Source organism: Lithobates pipiens, unplaced genomic scaffold (assembly GCF_037356315.1).
Source record: "Lithobates pipiens isolate NorthernLeopardFrog02 unplaced genomic scaffold, aLitPip1_a1.2 Scaffold_28, whole genome shotgun sequence".
NCBI lineage: Eukaryota > Metazoa > Chordata > Amphibia > Anura > Ranidae > Lithobates > Lithobates pipiens.
The window spans coordinates 152,200,033-152,218,113 of record NW_027507789.1 but is presented as its reverse complement, the minus strand read 5'-3'; the positions used below and the strand labels follow the sequence as shown (position 1 = coordinate 152,218,113).

The window sequence follows — 18,081 nt, the reverse complement described above, 5'->3', positions numbered from 1 at the left end:
GAGCACTTGTCAGGATAGAAAGAAAAATGGATGAGGAAAAATACCATCAAATTCTTGAGGAAAATCTGCTGCCCTCGGCCAAAAAGTTGGTAATGGGAAGAAGGTTTACCTTCCAACATGACAATGACCTGTCCTTGCATGTCTTTGCATGGCCCAGACCTAAATCCCATTGAAAATCTGTGGAATGACTTGAAGACTGCAGTCCACAAACAGTCACCATCACATTTAACTGAACTTGAGCATTTCTGCAAAACTAGAATGAGCAAATACGGTAAAGTCTAGATGTGCAAAGTTAGTAAAGACATATCCCAAAAGACTGAAGGCTGTAATTAAGCAAAATGTTGTCCAACAAATAACTGACCTAAGGGGGGGGGGGGGGTAAACCTTTTTCCAACTCAGTGATTTTGTTTTTTATTTTATTTTTTATTTTGTTTTGACATGTTGGTGTTACATCTTTCACTTGGATGTTACAAGTTAGTAAATAAAGTAAATAAAATAAAAATGGTGTCTGTCTTCATTTCAGGCTGCAAAGCAACAAAATGTTATTATTTTAAAGGGGTGATTATTTAACCACTGTATATCATTCACCAGAACATCCAGACTATTTTACTGCTTCTAAGTCACGGCCTGATGATATTGAGTTTTTATTACCCCAGTGTTCTCTAAGAGCAATGACAAGCAAAATGCTTGAGCTGTCAGTCCAATTGCATGCAGATTTAAAAATATTGAAAGTTTACTTCTGAAATCGAAATTCTGAAAACATTGTGTTAAATTTTATATGAAAGTTTAGTGATTGAGTTTACTTAATATACTGTAATATATTAAGTATATATAATGTATATAGAGTTTTAAGATATCCATACAAACATTGTGCGAGACAGCCTATCCACTCAAAATGTATCACTTGTAGGAACCAGTAAAATGTAAAAGTAGGTAGACCAGAAAAGCACAGAAAATGAAGCATTAGAAAGGATGGAAGGAAAGATATCGAAATTCTTAAGATAGAGACTACATAGCAAATATACAAGTAAAAAGTGGTAATTCTGAATGTTACTAAAATAAACAAAATTAGTTAAGTGTTTCTTAGTGATTCTAAATCCCATTTGGTTCCGCTTGTTGCCAATTGCTTGTGTGCAAACATAATATATCATGGTGTCATTCATTCTGTCAGTGGCTTACTGGACACTCACCTAAACTGGAACGCGTGTTAGATCGCTCCATGATATTGTGCTTGCTTGGATTGTTCAGGACAGAACGTTTGGCAAGAGAGATATCAGCAGTAACCCGGGTGATGGAGATTCTACGGAAAAGGTAAACCATCAAAGCAATTTAACACAACAAGAGCATATCAAAGCGAGTTTCCCCATAGAAGTCAATGGAAACTAAGATAATTTGTTGCGCATTGACTTCTATTGCATGCAATATCGCATGTGGCCAGAGGTTGGGGGGGGGGCGACAGAGAGCCTTGGAAATACTCGGGGACCGCTCGGCTGAACTCGAAAACCCTTGGAAAGGCTCGAAAACACTCAGGAACTGAGTATTTCTGAGTGTTTCCGAGTGATTCTGAGTATTTCCGAACTGCTCCGAAAACCAGTCCGAGTGTCACTGGCGCCCCCACCTCTGGTCAAATACAGTACTGCACACCACGTTAGCTTGAATTCTGCTCGTATTGCGAGATAACACTCGCAAACCGAGTCAGGATTTTTTTTTACAATAATCTATTGAATTTTTTCACATGTGTTACAAGTAAAACGTAAAGATCATATTCCAAGTTGTTTAAAACTTCAAAACAAGTATAAGTGGTTCAGCTCAAAATAATACTCGTTACATTTCCGAAAGCAGTTTTCGCCGAGTCAAGATTTTTAAGAAAAAAAGTTGCTCGTCTTTCAAATGAATAACGAGCGTTACTCGTTAACCAAGGTTCTACTATATATAAGTGCAACGCTACAATTTAAATGTTAATCAAAATAAATAAAGATAAAAAACAAATTTATATCAAAAAGTCCATAGTTAATCCACCACTGTGAATGCTTGCGTGAAAACAATAGATACAATTGTAGTACAATTTCCACCATAGATTCATAAACACTATAGCATTCAATCCAAATCTAGCTCGGGAGATCACATAACGATTCCTTCCTCCATCCCAATCATTATGTTTCAGAAGCAGGCCAAAGCACTGATGTGGGATTGTCCACCAGATCCCCACTGAAACCTTTTATCTGAGATCTTGCCCTAGATCAGTGATGGTGAACCTTGGCATCCCGGATGTTTTGGAACTACATTTCCCATGATGCTCAACCACACTGCAGAGTGCATGAGCATCATGGGAAATGTAGTTCCAAAACATCTGGGGTGCCAAGGTTCTCCATCACTGCCCTAGACATTTTTCACTGATGTTGCTGTCAACCCCACTTGATCTCAGCTCTTCCCCCAGGGAAGTGTGAGCTCCCAGCTTCCCCCAGGAGAGGAGGATGATGAAGAGCCCTCTCCTTGTCTTCCCTCCTCCGGCGCCTGCTGCACACTGAATCCCCCCCGCCAGGTGACTGTTATTTCTGCAGCCTCTGCTCCACTCTATACAAGGGAGTACAAAGTTCGGCAGCTTTTCAGCCTCCACTCGGAGGAGACTCTGCAGAAGCTGAAGAGTGGACGGAAATCTATTACTTAATCTGTCATGAGCAAAGCACAGGATCATTTCTCTTTAAAGGATAAGTTCACCTTTAAAAAAATAAATAAATGCACATTTTTTACAGGTAAAAAAATTAGCATTTACTATTTTTTTTTTTTAGGAGCCTGGAAAGCATTGCACTCGCGATCAGCAGACCATGGGGACTCCTGTAGACTGTCAGTGGCAGAAAGAGCCTGGTCTTTAAGTGGTTCTACCATGGAGTTAAAGCACCTTTGTATGTATTCTTGGATGGTGTATGTATCAGTACTACTGAGATGATGAGTCTAAGATGCAGAAATACCTTAAAACACTTATTTTTTAAGGTAAGCATGGCATGCTGTAACCCACAGAAATGAATCAATGATCTCCTATGTCTCACAGATCAGTGACCGGCTGTAGCTGGATAATGTAGATGTAATGTAGTGAGGATTAAAGTATCACATGGATCGGTTAGAACAGTTTTACCAATCACCGGGTATAAATAGTCCTCATTTATGCTGAGTTGGTGAGAGTCAGAGCTAGGAATGTTGTCAGTACAACTTGCATTGGTTAGATCACTACAGTTTTTGAATATTACACTAAAACTACTCTAAGGATATGAAAAAATAAAAATAAATCAATGTATTTAAATAACAATAGACCAACAAATGAATGCTTCCCTTGTATAACACAGTCGATTATTACAGAGATTTAAAGAGGCACTATCCCCTTGCCCATTTAGAGCTTACCTCTTCCATGCTTCCTCCTGCCACTTCTCCCTATGTCACAGCTGCCACCAAAATACTGAGTGTCAGCTGCTGTCAGATCTCAAAGGATCCACTCCATCATGCAACAATGTGTGGGCCACACAAGAACTGAGCACTGCATCATGGGAGGAAGTCACATGTTCTCCCATAACTGGAAACACTTGATATTTTGCAATGGCAACCAAAGAAGAACAATGGAGGTGGAATCCCAGAGAAGCGAGTATAAAGTTGTTGGGGGCTTGGGTTTACACATACTCTATACCGAATGGGCAAACCTCAATATAACCCATGCTGTGACTCTCCTAAAGCCCAATTCCAGGGTGATAGTTAACTCCCTCCTAACACTCTCTAACCTAGCAACCAATCTGATTGCTGGGTTAAGAAAAAAAAAACCCTCCATGATCATGTGATCATCCAGCAATTTGTCCTTCTTCCCTGTTTGCTTCCCACAGGGGTCCTTTTTCTGGGTGTCCACATCACTGCCTGTGTAATGGGGACCATTCCCTTTGGCCAGCCAGTGGAGGGGTCCTCTTAAGATGCTAAAGAGAGATGTTGGACCAATTGGAGTAAACAGGACCAGACAGCAAGAATTAACAAGCTGGATTAGTGGGCCCTAACGGAGAAAACGAAGGACCTGATTGAGGGGACTCAGGTGATTATAACTTATTCACCAGATGTAGCACCCTGCTACAAGTTAGATTTAGTTTTTGGCTGTGCTATATTCAGTAAAGCAGCAATCTATTTTCTATGTCTGAAGAAGATTCCAGACATCGAGTAGGAGGGTCAGCCACTGGGTAAGAAATATTTATCTGCCCTCCCTGGGAGGGGGCACCCAGAAGGTGGCTGGAGAGAAAATGTTTGGGAGACTTGTTCAGAGGTGTCTTTTCCTTGGGTTGCTGGCCCTGTGAGGCAGCCAATGTACTGGGGGGCTGTTGTTGGGCCTCAACATGAGGGCCTGAAGGAGCCTGAATTTAAAGAAATTTGATGGAGGGTGCACCTGTAGAAGCTGGGCTGGAAAGGCAACACTTTTACTTGAAACTTTCTATGTGTTGCAGGGAAGATGGTGGAGCTACCTCTGGACATTGTGAGTAGGACCTTTCCCCTATAGCTCCATGGGTGTTTTTGGAGAATCCTACACCCTCATATCTCTTGCCTGTTCAATTACTGCAATAAATCTACAAAGAGACATATCCTAAGTTTGTCAGTGTGCCCTGGAACTGCTACCTGGGCCTGGCAGCTTCTGAATGGGTAAGAGAGAGGTGGGTAATTTTCATTGGCCCTTCCAGGAGTGAACACTACACAGGTAGGGAAAACTTTACTCCAGGAATAGTGTCCTATCGATGGTGTCAGTGAGAGGAATAGTGTCCTATCATTGTTGTCAGTGGGAGGAATAGTGTCCTATCATTGTTGTCAGTGGGATGAATAGTTCCCTATCATTGGTGTCAGTGGGAGGAATAGTGTCCTAACAATGGTGTCAGTGGGAGGAATAGTGTCCTATCATTGTTGTCAGTGTGTCAGGGCTGGTCAGCCCTTCCTTCTCTGAGCTGGCCGCTCAGCTGTCAGCTAATTGCCAGCTCTCATCTCTCTCTCCACAGTTTACCAGCTGTTGTGGATCTGCTTGTCAGTCCCACCTACTTAGAGATCTGAAGCTCACTTCATTCCTGCCTTCGCCTTGGTCACATCACAAGAAACCATCTCCTGCGTTCCTGTTTAAAGACTGGCTTTGCTGACATCCCTTCTGGCTCCTTATCCAGCTTGCTGTTCCTCTATTTGGATCCCTGACTTCTGGCCTGGCTGATTAACCTATCTGGTTACTGAACTTTGGCGTGGTTGATTACTCGATCTGGTTACTGAACTCCGGTTTGGCGGACTACCCGATCAGGTTACTGGACTCTGGCCATGCTTTGACTATGCTTACTCTATTTACCTTTTTATATTTATTAATAAACAAGTGTGATTTTACTGTACTTCTGTCTTGTCAGTGGGAGGAATAGTGTCCTATCATTGTTGTCAGTGGGAGGAATAGTGTCCCATCATTGTTGTCAATGGGAGGAATAGTGTCCCATCATTGTTGTCAGTGGGAGGAATAGTGTCCCATCATTATTGTCAGTGGGAGGAATAGTGTCCCATCATTGTTGTCAGTGGGAGGAATAGTGTCCTATTGATGGTGTCAGTGGGAGGAATAGTGTCCCATCTTTGGTGTCAGTAGAAGGAATGGTGTCCCATTATTGGTGTCAGTGGGAAGAATAGTGCCCTATCATTGGTGTCAGTGGGAAGAATATTGCCCAATCATTGGTGTCAGTGGGTAGAATATTGCCCTATCATTGGTGTCAGGGGATGAATAGTGTCCTATCGATGGTGTCAGTGGGAGGAATAGTGTCCTTTTGATGGTGTCAGTTGGAAGAACAGTGTCCTATTGATGGTGTCAGTGGGAGGAATAGTGTACCATCTTTGGTGTCAGTAGAAGGAATGGTGTCCCATCATTGGTATTAGTGGTAAGAATAGTGCCTTGTATCTGTGGGAGGAATAGTGTCCTAAGCCCAGATAAAATCAAGCAAATGTCCACATCTGGCCCTCAGGCCAAAGTTTGGAGACCGCTGTTCTAGATGGACCAGATAATAACAAAAATGTTATATTATGTTACATTTATTTTAATGTTTATAAAGTATATTCACATTAACCAATACTTATGACTGCAAGAACTGAAATAGGCAATGCCCTTCATATTTATATCCAAACAGTATATTTTCTTTATAAGAAATGTTTTATTAGATCAAGAATTATATTATCTGTCCTGGGCTGTGCTATCTTTTGCATACATATGTAAAAATATGGTAGGGAAGTTGCATATTTCCTATGGCTCACACTAATGATACATTCTTTACTTGGTTAATGGGCCATACAAGACATAAGAAAGCCTCTATATCCTGGTTTTCCTGATTACTTTGGATGACTCATTTTATAGAAATGTGATTGAAAACTGCTTATATGGACAAGCAAGCCCCCTCATCTTCAGAAATGTGCCATTTTTCCTGAAAGGTCATTTTGCTCCATTGGGTGTGGGGTGACCATTTCTTACACATACAGTGGTGTGAAAAAGTGTTTGCCCCCTTCCTCATTTCCTGTTCCTTTGCATGTTTGTCACACTTAAGTGTTTCGGAACATCAAACCAATTTAAACAATAGTCAAGGACAACACAAGTAAACACAAAATGCAATTTGTAAATGAAGGTGTTTATTATTAAAGGTGAAAAAAAATCCAAACCATCATGGCCCTGTGTGAAAAAGTGATTGCCCCCTAAACCTAATAACTGGTTGGGCCACCCTTAGCAGCAACAACTGCAACCAAGCGTTTGCGATAACGTGCAATGAGGCTTTTACAGCGTCCTGGAGGAATTTTGGCCCACTCATCTTTGCAGAATTGTCCTAATTCAGTTACATTAGAGGGTTTTCGAGCATGAACGGCCTTTTTAAGGTCATACCACAATATCTCAATAGGATTCAGGTCAGGACTTTGGCTAGGCCACTCCAAAGTCTTCATTTTGTTTTTCTTCAGCCATTCGGTGGTGGACTTGCTGGTGTGTTTAGGATCATTGTCCTGCTGCAGAACCCAAGTTCGTTTCAGCTTGAGTACACGAACAGATGGTCGGACATTCTCCTTCAGGATCTCTTGGTAGACAGCAGAATTCATAGTTCCTTTTATCACGGCAAGTCTTCCAGGTCCTGAAGCAGCAATACAGCCCCAGACCATCACACTACCACCACCATATTTTACTGTTGGTATAATGTTCTTTTTATGAAATGCAGTGTTCCTTCTACGCCAGATATACTTGGACACACACCTTCCAAAGATTTCCACTTTTGTCTCAATGGTCCACAGAATGTTGTCCCAAAAGTCTTGGGGATCATCAAGATGTGTTGTGGAGAAATTGAGACGAGCTTTGATGTTCTTTTTGCTCAGCAGTGGTTTTCTCCTTGGAACTCTGCCATGCAGGCCATTTTTGCCCAGTCTTTTCCTGATGGTGGAGGCATGAACGCTGACCTTAACTGAGGCAAGTGAGGCCTGCAGTTCCTTGGACGTTGTTGTGGGGTCTTTTGTGACCTCTTGGATGAGTCGTCGCTGCGCTCTTGGGGTAATTTTGGGCGGCCGGCCACTCCTGGGAAGGTTCACCACTGTTCCATGTCTTCGCCATTTGTGGATAATGGCTCTCACTGTGGTTCGCTGGATTCCCAAAGCTTTGGAAATGGCTTTATAACCCTTTCCAGACTGATAGATCTCAATTACTTTCTTTCTCAATTGTTCCTGAATTTCTTTGGGTCTCGGCATGATGTGTAGCTTTTAAGGATCTTCTGGTGGACCTTACTGTGTCAAGCAACTCCTATTTAAGTGATGCCTTGATTGTGAACAGGTGTGGCAATAATCAGGCCTGGGTGTGGCTAGAGAAATTGAACTCAGGTGTGGACAACCACAGTTATAGTATGTTTTAACAAGGGGGGCAATCACTTTTTCACACAGGGCCATGATAGTTTGGATTTTTTTTTTACCTTTAATAATAAACACCTTCATTTACAAATTGCATTTTGTGTTTACTTGTGTTGTCCTTGACTATTGTTTAAATTGGTTTGATGTTCCGAAACACTTAAGTGTGACAAACATGCAAAGGAAAAGGAAATGAGGAAGGGGGCAAACACTTTTTCACACCACTGTAAGTCTATATACTATAGTTATCACTTGGAACATCTAGTCTCATCTCCAGAGCTGCATCATGCAACATGCATGCTTTTGGTCTGATTACCTGGCCACACTTTTATGGGGGTACTCCGTGGCGAAACAGCATCTTTAATTAGGTATTCTTGTTATATTTTCTAATATTATCTGTATCTGTCATTACATTTAATAAATGTTATACTTATAAGTATTTGTGTGATCTCTCTTTGCACATATCGAATACAACCCCAAAAACATAAACTATCAGGTGACTGTGATACAAAAACATATCAAATGACAAAGTAATACCTTCCATCAAAGCGATGCTTCAAGAAGTCAAACAGGGCTTTCTGCATCATGTCCGTGACCTGCAGGCAAGGAAACAAATCTAAGCACTAAATTTTAAACTAAATAAATATTCACTACTTAATGTCCCAGTAATCAGTTTTTCTTGGAATTTTTTCTTACCATGTACATGAGCTCCTGAACCTCTCCTTTTCTCCTCCACTTCTGTTTGTTTATAACAAAAGTGCAGCGGTCATGTGCGCTGCTCAAAGCACATTACAGATCTCATAGTTCCTAGTCCATCACAGGAGCGAGCAGGAGAGAATGGCTACATTTCTACATACAGTGGGACCATGAAGAACAAATGTAGCCACCCCTCCAACAGGTAGTCAGATCACAGCAGCAGGAATTTGGAGGGGAATGACAGCAATAGATACCCTTTTGAGTTCAGAATACAGACTTTAAGATTTTTTTTTCTTTTAAACCAGTGTTTACTGTCAATTTAAATAATCTGAAGATGTAATCAGAGCTGCTGATAAGGCAGTACAGCTGGCCCTCCTGTACTGGGCACAGGCCCCATCAGTTCAAAAGGGGGGCCTGGGCACCTGCTGATCAGCAGGGCCAGCTGTACTGCCTTGTGACTCTTGTGCATCCTCCTGCAGCACTGTCGGCTTTCTCCCCCGGCTGCGCTGCAGGGAGATCGGTTCTTGTATTTGCACCCCCTTCCACCTGCTGTCTGGTCCCCCCTGTTTGCCCACCTCCCCAGCAGTACTGCCGGCTTCCCTCCTCTTTTCTCCCGCCGTCAGCTGCTGAGGGCACACAGGATTCAGGATTGAGGGGGGGGGGCTGGTAAATATGTCATATAGATACCAATTGCTTCTTTGTCCATTCATCACTGAAGAATAGTAAAATGTGTTTACTATGCTTCCATTTGTGATTGAACAGGAAGCCTCAGAGCACTTCCTATTCATTCATCTGCAGTTGAGGACTGATGAATCACTGTCCTTTCTCTGTCTCAAATGTGAGAAATCAGGTGTCTGTTTAGACCCCTGGTATTTTACCAAAGACCCCCCCCCCGCCAAAAGGGCACTTACAAAAATTTAATAAATAAATAATAACTTTTTAAAAAATTCATAATAAAAAAAATAAAAAATGAAGGGCTTGTTGAAGAGCATTTGGATCGCCCTTCAGACAGCATTTGACAGACAGTGAGGTCGTGTGTACGCGGCATAAGGGGGAGCTCTGTGGACTCTAGTGTAAAGGGGAACCCTGATTTCAGGGAGAGCTCTGATGTAAAAGGGAACTCTGTTGCAGGGGGTGTTCTGTGAACCCTGATTAAAGGGGGGCTCTGATGTAAGGGGGAATGCTGTGGACTCTGGTGTAAAGGGGAACTCTGATGTAAGGGGCTCTGCTCACCAAAGCCCCCCCCTTGCATCAGAGTCCACAGAGCACCCCTTAACCACTTTAGGCCGTCGCCTCCCAACACTTTAGAGGGTTTCTGATGCCGAGAGGCAGGGCGGGGTTTATCACTGTTGCTGTCACTGAGGTCACATGATCAGAAAGCTTCCGATTGCAAGCAGCAATCGGGAGATTTCCATTGGCTGTAAGTAATTGTGCTGGGAGTGCATAGGGCACGCACTCTCAGCACAGATGTGTTTGCAGTGTGGTACGCAAATATGCAACCGCTTGGCGCTAAGGTCCACCCGCCGAGAGGCTGTATATTTGCAAACTGTCGGCCCGGGGAGTGTTGGCAGGGCAGACACAGGAGGAGAGGGATGGGAGGAGGAGCAGATGAGTTCTCTACTCTCCTGTCCGTGCAAAGGGAGGAGGGGGAACTATCAGCGCTGGCTCTGAGGCTGAACTGTGTGTGAGAGAGACACTCAGCTCAGCCCTGCAGAGAATCCAGCCAGAGGAGACACAGGCACGGCTGCATAGCGGAGGTGAGCGGCAGCTGTGGTCTGTAGTAGCCCTCCTGCTGTGCGGCCCAGTCATCAATGGGCCACGGAGCAGGCGGTTCTGTCAGCAATGGTACTTTAGTAATTTTACGCTTTTTCAATGTGAAACTTGTAAATATATGTTAAAATATATGTGTAAAAATATTCACTAACAAAGCAAACCAAAAAAAAAAAAAGATTTCACTGTTTATCATTTATAAAATAGACGAGAACAAAAAAAAAAAAAAAAGCAGGAAAATAATAATTAAATGGAGGAGAATAGGGAGTTAATTAAGGCTGATTTGAGTAAATTAAGGGCTGTGAAGGGGTTAAACAGAGGAACATTTGTTCATTCATTTGATCTGCAGATGAAGAAACAGAAAGATACAAAAAGAAAAAATGTTTCTTTTAGCTTTAGTGTTTCAGCGGCTGAGCAATGTTGTTAATAAAGATTGCCAGCTGCTTTTTTTTTTTTTGACAGCTCCAAATACCGGACTTCTTTAACACTTCAGCTGTCAACAGGGGAGACCTGCTGACAGCTCAAAGAACTGAGCCTGAAAGTATTGGTTTCGGGTATCAGAGCATTTGCACAAGTGCAAATATTCGGTATCGGCACTGATACTGATACTAGTATCGGTGCAACCCTAATCTTAACATATTAGACTGTATCCAATGACTAGGTTTAGCGGATTCTATAGATACAATATTACCCTTTCACATTACCTCATAACCTTTCAGAGAGGGCCCAACTAGAATGATTGGCCTCATTGAAGGAACCACATCATATGGAGGGATGTGCTCTGTCTGCAAAAAAGAAAGTGGCTTAAAATCAATATGCAAACCCAACATTTTTCATCTGATGACCATCATGCAGATCATTTAAGCATCAACCGCCCACAGACACTGCATAGCATGCTCTATTCAGGGTCCATAACACAGCAGCACAAGACAGCGTCATATAAAGAAGACACTTAGCGGGATGCATACAGTTACTTACTGACTTCTGCCTCTGTTTAGCTATATGTAGTCAGTAAAAGAAGCAGCAGAAAAAGAAGGGAGGGGTAAGGGTTAATGTAGTAGGAGAGAAAGAGATAGTAACAGGAATGGCCAAAGAAAAATGAAGAGTGAGGGATGACAAAAGAGAGAAAAAAAGAAAACAAATCATGCCTGTTATTGCCATAATCACTGCAGCAAAGTCTACACAACATGCATTTATATACTGAGATTTACACATGACTTTAAGGTGGAATTAGATAAATATATTTTGTTAGGCTTTGCTCATTTCTTGCTTGACACTACCCTACCAAAATCATCCATAAGTAGAAGAGATTTAAAAAAAATACAATTTCTGCCTTTAATGTTTCTCTGTGCAGCACGCTCTTGGTAATCTTCATCTCTGCATCCCACCTCCAGGTGGCCCTTTAAGTGGCCTTTAATGCCCAGGAGTTGGCGTTTGCATCTCCACTATGTGACGGCTGTGATTGGCTCTCACAATGGTCACATAATCAGGAGTCTCTGGGTATTGGTCAGATGCCATGACCGAAAACCATCTGTGACCGCTCGGTCAGTGTGCTGGGAGCGCACAACTGATTCATGTACAGGCTGCTTTAACTGCTTAAGAACTGCTCCATAGCAGATGTACTGCTACAGGGCGGCTCTCCTGTGCAGAATCACGTATGAATATGTGATTCTGTACTTGTAAATAGGGGGCACGCCCGCGCCCTCACAGCAGAAGCCGATCTGCGGATGCCGGGTACTGGATGCGCGGGCACCCGCCGATCGTCAGGCAGAGACACAGAACAGAGATCTAAACATGACAGATCTCCGTTCTGACAGTAGAGAAGTGATGGATTTTGTGTCCCTGCAAAGCAGGAAATAAAAATCGATCACTTCCGTAAGTAAAAGCAGCACATACAGTACAGTAAAACACTGGCTAGGCACACAGTTAACCCCTTGATCGTCTTTGAGGTTTAACCCCTTCCCAGCTAATGTCATTAGTACAGTGACAAAAAAGAGAAATACCCTCCAATAGAATAGTGTCTATTATGGGCACATCAGACAAAAGAAGTTCTGGGACCCTGTGGGTATAGGGCGGACTAATGTCAGCTTGGGGGCGGACCGACTCTACGTCATTTGTGTCCATTTACAGCTGCTTACCTTCGAGTCTGTCCAGGTCCAGAAAAAAAGATGGAAAAAGTCTTATTTTATGGCCTAAATGTTGATGGATCAGAGACAATCCGACGTAAACAGATGCAAGTCTGTCAACATCTGGTCGTTCATAGATTTGGTTTTTGAAGCGAAGCTCCATCCAAAAGGGGAAGCTCTGCTTGTTTGCTTATTCCCCCCCCCCCCCCCCCCCCCCGTTGCTACATTCGGCATGTTTTGTGGGGGAGCTGATACCGGTCAAAACCAGGTACCCGCTCCAACTTCCGTGCAAGATCACAATGAAACTTCCGACAGCGGGACCATTCAGAAAGTGCAGCACGACTCTTGCATACGCAGTAGGAAACAGGCTGTGAAGCCGCAAGGCTTCACTTCCTGTTTCCCCCTGTGAAGATGCCAGGGTGCTTGTGCCCGGAGCCAATGTAAGGATGGGCTTGGGGTGCCAACATCTCAGGCTTCCAGGACAGGTAAGTGTCCTTATATTAATAGTAATAGCTCTCCCATTAGGATCTGTGTTTACCATCCCCAAACAAGGGCAGAAAGTTGCTATAAAGGCTTCAAGTAAGCTTTGCAAGTGCTTGCTTAAACCCCTGCCCTTAAACGATTGAACGCCTGTGTTTATAAGGTCCGCGACTCCTAATTTTCCAGCGAGCTAGCTTCCTAAATCTGCCATTGTACCATACTAAAATAAAGGGGCAGAATAGAATGGTACAGGATGTGGGGCTTAACACTGCCCATTCAAAAACACACTAAGCTAGCCCACTTTAAAAAAATATATATTATAATGACATCAGTAGATAAGTTGAATTCGTTATTGCACAATCACCTGGCAGGTATTAACAGAGCAGTACAAAATTATTAGACATAGGCAACGTGAATAAATATTAGTCATATAACATATTAGTCATATAACACAAACTAAGGAAGTTTTTGTGCTCACACTGAGAAAAAAGCAACAAACACAACATCATCACTTAGGGGTTGATTTACTAAAACTGGAGAGTGCAAAATCTGGTGCAGTTGTGCACGGTGGCCATTCTGTCTCTAAGCTCAGCTTGTTCAATAAAGAAGAAGAACTCCATCTTTTGACATACCAGCTTGGCCCAAATGAACTATGACCCTCACTAACATGTGAGGCCACTGGATGTGCGATATAACCTGTATGTACAATGGGGAAAATAATTAGTTGATTCCCTGCAGATTTTGAAGTTTTCCCACTTACAAAGAAATGAAGGGTCTATAATTTTTATCATAGGTGTATTTTAAATTATAGCGACAGAATATCAACCAAAAATCCAGAAAAAAACACGATACAAATGTTATAAATTGAGTTTTAGTTCAGTGAGTAAAATAAGTATTTGAACCCCAAGCAAAACATGACTTAGTACTTGGGGGAGAAACCCTTGTTGGAGGCAAGACGTTTCTTGTAGTTGGTGACCAGGTTTGCACACATCTCAGGAGGGATTTTGGTCCACTCTTCTTTAAAGATTTTCTCGACATCCCTACGGTTCCTTGGCTGTTCCTTGGAAACTTGAAGTTTCAGCTCCCTCTGTAAATTTTCTATAGGATTAAGGTCTAGAGACTGGCTAGGCCACTCCATGACCTTAATGTGCTTCTTCTTGAGCCACTCCTTTGTTGCCTTGGTGGTATATTTTGGGTCACTGTCATGCTGGAAGACTCATCCACGACCCATCTTCAGTGTTCTGGCTGAGGGAAGAAGGTTCTCATCCAAGATTTTACAATACATGGCCCCGTCCATTTGCCCCTCAATGTGGCAAAGTCAGCCTATACCTTTAGCAGAGAAACTGTCCTAAAGCATAATGTTTCCACCTCCGTGCTTGACTGTAGGGATGGAGTTTTTAGGGTCATAGTCAGCATTTTCCTTCCTCCAAATATGAGCTGAGTTAATGCCAAAGAGCTCAATTTTGGTCTCATCTGATCACAGCACTTTTTCCCATTCTTTCTCTGAATCATTTAGATGTTCATTGACAGGCCTGTACAGTACATGTGCCTTCCTGAGGAGGGGGGCTTGCGGGATCTGCAGGATTTCAATCCATGGCGGTGTATTGTGTTATCATTGGTTTGTTTGCATCATTTACAAGCTCCTCCCATGTAGTTCTGGACTGATCCCTCACTTTTCTCACGATCATCCTTACCCCTTGAGGTGAAATCTTGCATGAAGCTCCAGACTGAGGTAGATTAATGGCTATTTTGTATTTCTTCCATTTGTAACTAATCGCTCCAACAGTTGTCTCCTTCTCCCCAAGCTTCTTGTTGATGTCTTGTAGCCCATTCCAGCCTTGTGCAGGTCTATAATCTTGTCCCTGACGTCCTCTGACAGCACTTTGGTCTTGTTCATGATGGTGAAGTTTGAATGGAAGAAGATTCTGTGGACAGGTGTCTTTCATACACATAACGAGTTGTCATTAGGAGCTTGACAAGCGTAATCTGTGTACCACATGAGCACATACTGTAGCCCAGGCATGTCCAAAGTCCAGCCCGTGGGCCAATCACAGCCCGAGGTCCAGTTTTGAACGGCCCGCCTGGTTATCTAAACATATATATCTTTTGTGGCCCCCAGCGATCTCCCAGAGCCGGGGGCCACAAAAGATATATACTGGCTCAGTCTGGCTGCCTCGGAGATAGGAAGTGGTACAAGCGCCGTGCACACAGGAGTATTTCCTGTTTACACAGCAGCCTCTGTAATAGAAAGTCCTGTCTCTGCCATTGGATGACTGTTCTGTCCATCAAAGGAGGACTTTCTCTTAAAGAGGTCACTGTGTAAACAGATTCTCCTGTAGGATATCTTTGGTGCTCGTCCTGCCCTCTCCATGTCCCCTCCAAGGCTGCACTGATGGCAGTGGTGAGCGCATTCCTGGCAATTGTGGGTGCATTCCTGGCAATGGTGAGTGAAATTCTGGCAAAGGTGGGTGCATTCCTGGCAATGGTGGGTGCATTCCTGGCAATGGTGGGTGCATTCCTGGCAATGGCAGGTGCATTCCTGGCAATGGTGGGTGCTGTATTCCTAGCAATGGTGGGCGCTGCATTCCTGGCTATTGGGGGTCTGCAGATGGGCACTGACGCTTATTTTGCTTCTCAGTTCTTTATTTAAAATTTTACGTTTTTTTCCTGAAACTTCGCTCTTAAAGTGAAGGTGCGCGCTATTCACCAATAAATACCGTATATACATGCCCGAGCTCATCTCTTTACTCACACACAGCCACAAAGGCAACAGAATTCTTTTTGGGCATTGTATTAGAGCTCAAACGAACACACTTAGACTGAATTTTATTGGTTCAAAGAATGCTAGGCAAAATGGTCGGCCCTCACTCATGTTCACTTCATCAAATCTGGCCCTCTTTGAAAAAAGTTTGGACTCCCCTGCTGTAGCCAGTCTGTGGGAGCCAGAATTATTGTTGGTTGGTAGGGGATCAAATACTTATTTTACTCACTGAACTGCAACTCAATTTATACCATTTGTATAATTTTTTTTTTTCTCGATTTTCATTTAATCATTTAAAATACAGCTATGATAAAAATTATAGACCCTTCATATCTTTGTAAGGTGGCAAACCTACAAAATCTGCAGCCCGTCAAATAATTACTTTCCCCACTGTAGCTGCGGCTACATACAGCATACTGCACTGTGTTCCAGGTTGGAGCCGAGTCTTCCTGTCTCATACTCGGAACACAGTAGAGCAGTGGTCATCAACCCTGTCCTCAGGGCCCACTAACAGGCCCGGTTTGCAAGATAATGAAATACATGTGATATAATTTGCTGCTCAGTGATTGCAGTATTCTAGTCTGCATCACTCCAATGTAATACATAAATCCTGGCCTGTTAGTGGGCCCTGAGGACAGGGTTGATGACCACTGCAGTAGAGTCTATCAGAGCAGTGCTCAGCCATTCACAAAAAGCAATGTATTCTATCAATAAATACAAAACTTCCTCTGACTGGCTGAGTCAGAGAGGTGGCCTGATGGTGTCACAATCTCTGACTCAGCCAATCAGAGGAAGCTTTGTATTAATTTATAGAATACATTGCTTACTCTGAATGTCTGAGCATCGCCGTGATAGACTCTACTGTGTACTGTGTTCCAGGTATGAGACAGGAAGTCTCAGCTTGAACCTGGAACACAGTGTGGTATGCTATATGTAGCCGCAACTACATACAGTTTATGCCACACATCCAGTGGCCTCACGTGTTAGTAAGGGACATGATGGAGTTCTTCTTTAACGACTACCCAAGGCATATATACTGCGGCAGGGCAGCCGCTCTGCGCAAAATCACCTACCTGTATGTGATTCACGCCTACAAGTAAGATGGCTTGTTTCCAGCAAGATGGATAAATATTGCTCACAAGCACAGCAAAACGTTCCCAGCTCACCCTTGATTTGTGTACAGTGTCGCACGACCGATCAATTGCCAGTTAAAGTAACACAATGCCTTATTGCAAAAGATGGCCTGGTCATGAAGGGGGGTAAGTCTTTCGGAGCTGAAGTGGTTAAGCTTTGCCAAAAAAACCTGGAAGCTGATTGGTTTCTACGCAGAGCTGCACCAGATTTTGCACTCTCCAGTTTTAGTAAATCTACCCCTCAGTGTTATGCCTTTGGTCAAGCTACAACTCATGGTTCATAGCTAATGCTACTAATAACACTGCCTCAGGCGGGGGTTTTACCTTTTTAAAGAAAGGGCCACGTTTGGTACTAGCTGGGGGGGTTGTTACGCTCCCCGAACTGTTGTGGGGGGTGTGATGAGCACCCTGAGGATCTGTTTCATCATATTCTAATTCAGCATCTATTTCATAAGCTAAGGGGGATTCTAAGGGACCTGCGCAGGAGCGTGTGGGAGAGGCAGGATAGTGGATGTTGGAGGGAAAGGTGAAGAGATGCAAAAGAAGAAAGACAAAATGTATCAGTATTGGAGAAACGTAAAGGAAAATCATAAATAACAAATATGAGGGTTATAAAAAAAAAGAGACGTTAGAGGGATACACAATGACAAAATCAGGTAGAAACGTGTAGAAAATAAATGGCATCAAAAGGCACTGAAAAAATAAGTGAGGGGAGCTGGAGATCAGTTCAGGTTTGATTTCTTCATCTCAATAATCCCATGTAATAAAGAAACTTTTTTGGATACTTATAATATTCCTTTTCAAGGTTCTCTTTAATTCAGCAACCTCTGGGTTCACTCCACACCCAGACCCCTCAGGACAGTCCCCTCTCCATCGCAGTAAGTGCTTTTCTAAGGCTCACCATTTGCATCTTTATAGATAGTGGAACCAGGCAGGAAAGTCAATTTCACATGAAGGGGAACTGGAGAAGCAGAATTTCTGTAAGTATCAAAAAATGTTCCTTTTCCCCAGTCCCACCGCATGTCAGTAACCCCTGAAAATGAATGAGCAATAAAACAGGGTGGGACAACAACATCATGCCAAACAGAAATATGCCATTGTGCTGTGGAAACCAGTTGTATAGTTATATTTTTTCACTTTTACTTACAGGTAAGCCTATAATAAGGCTTACCTGTAGGTAAAAAAAATATCTCCTAAACCTGTATGGTTTAGGAGATATTCC

General features: G+C 42.9%; 1 protein-coding gene across 7 annotated transcripts in view; it reads right to left on the bottom strand.

Annotated features, from left to right (window-relative positions):
- CACNB1 (calcium voltage-gated channel auxiliary subunit beta 1) overlaps nucleotides 1-18,081 on the bottom strand; it is a 142,395-nt gene that overhangs the window by 33,478 nt on the left and 90,836 nt on the right. For 5 of the 7 annotated variants that reach the window (XM_077459700.1, XM_077459705.1, XM_077459701.1 and 2 more), the window contains 4 exons: nucleotides 17,184-17,335; nucleotides 11,064-11,144; nucleotides 8,431-8,489; nucleotides 1,191-1,300 (listed from right to left, as the gene is read on the bottom strand). In XM_077459700.1, coding sequence (XP_077315826.1) covers nucleotides 1,191-1,300; nucleotides 8,431-8,489; nucleotides 11,064-11,144; nucleotides 17,184-17,335 — 402 coding nt within the window. Of the gene's footprint in view, nucleotides 1-1,190; nucleotides 1,301-8,430; nucleotides 8,490-11,063; nucleotides 11,145-11,337; nucleotides 11,358-17,183; nucleotides 17,336-18,081 lie in introns of all 7 variants that reach the window. The other 2 variants (XM_077459702.1, XM_077459707.1) reach the window with 1 other exon arrangement.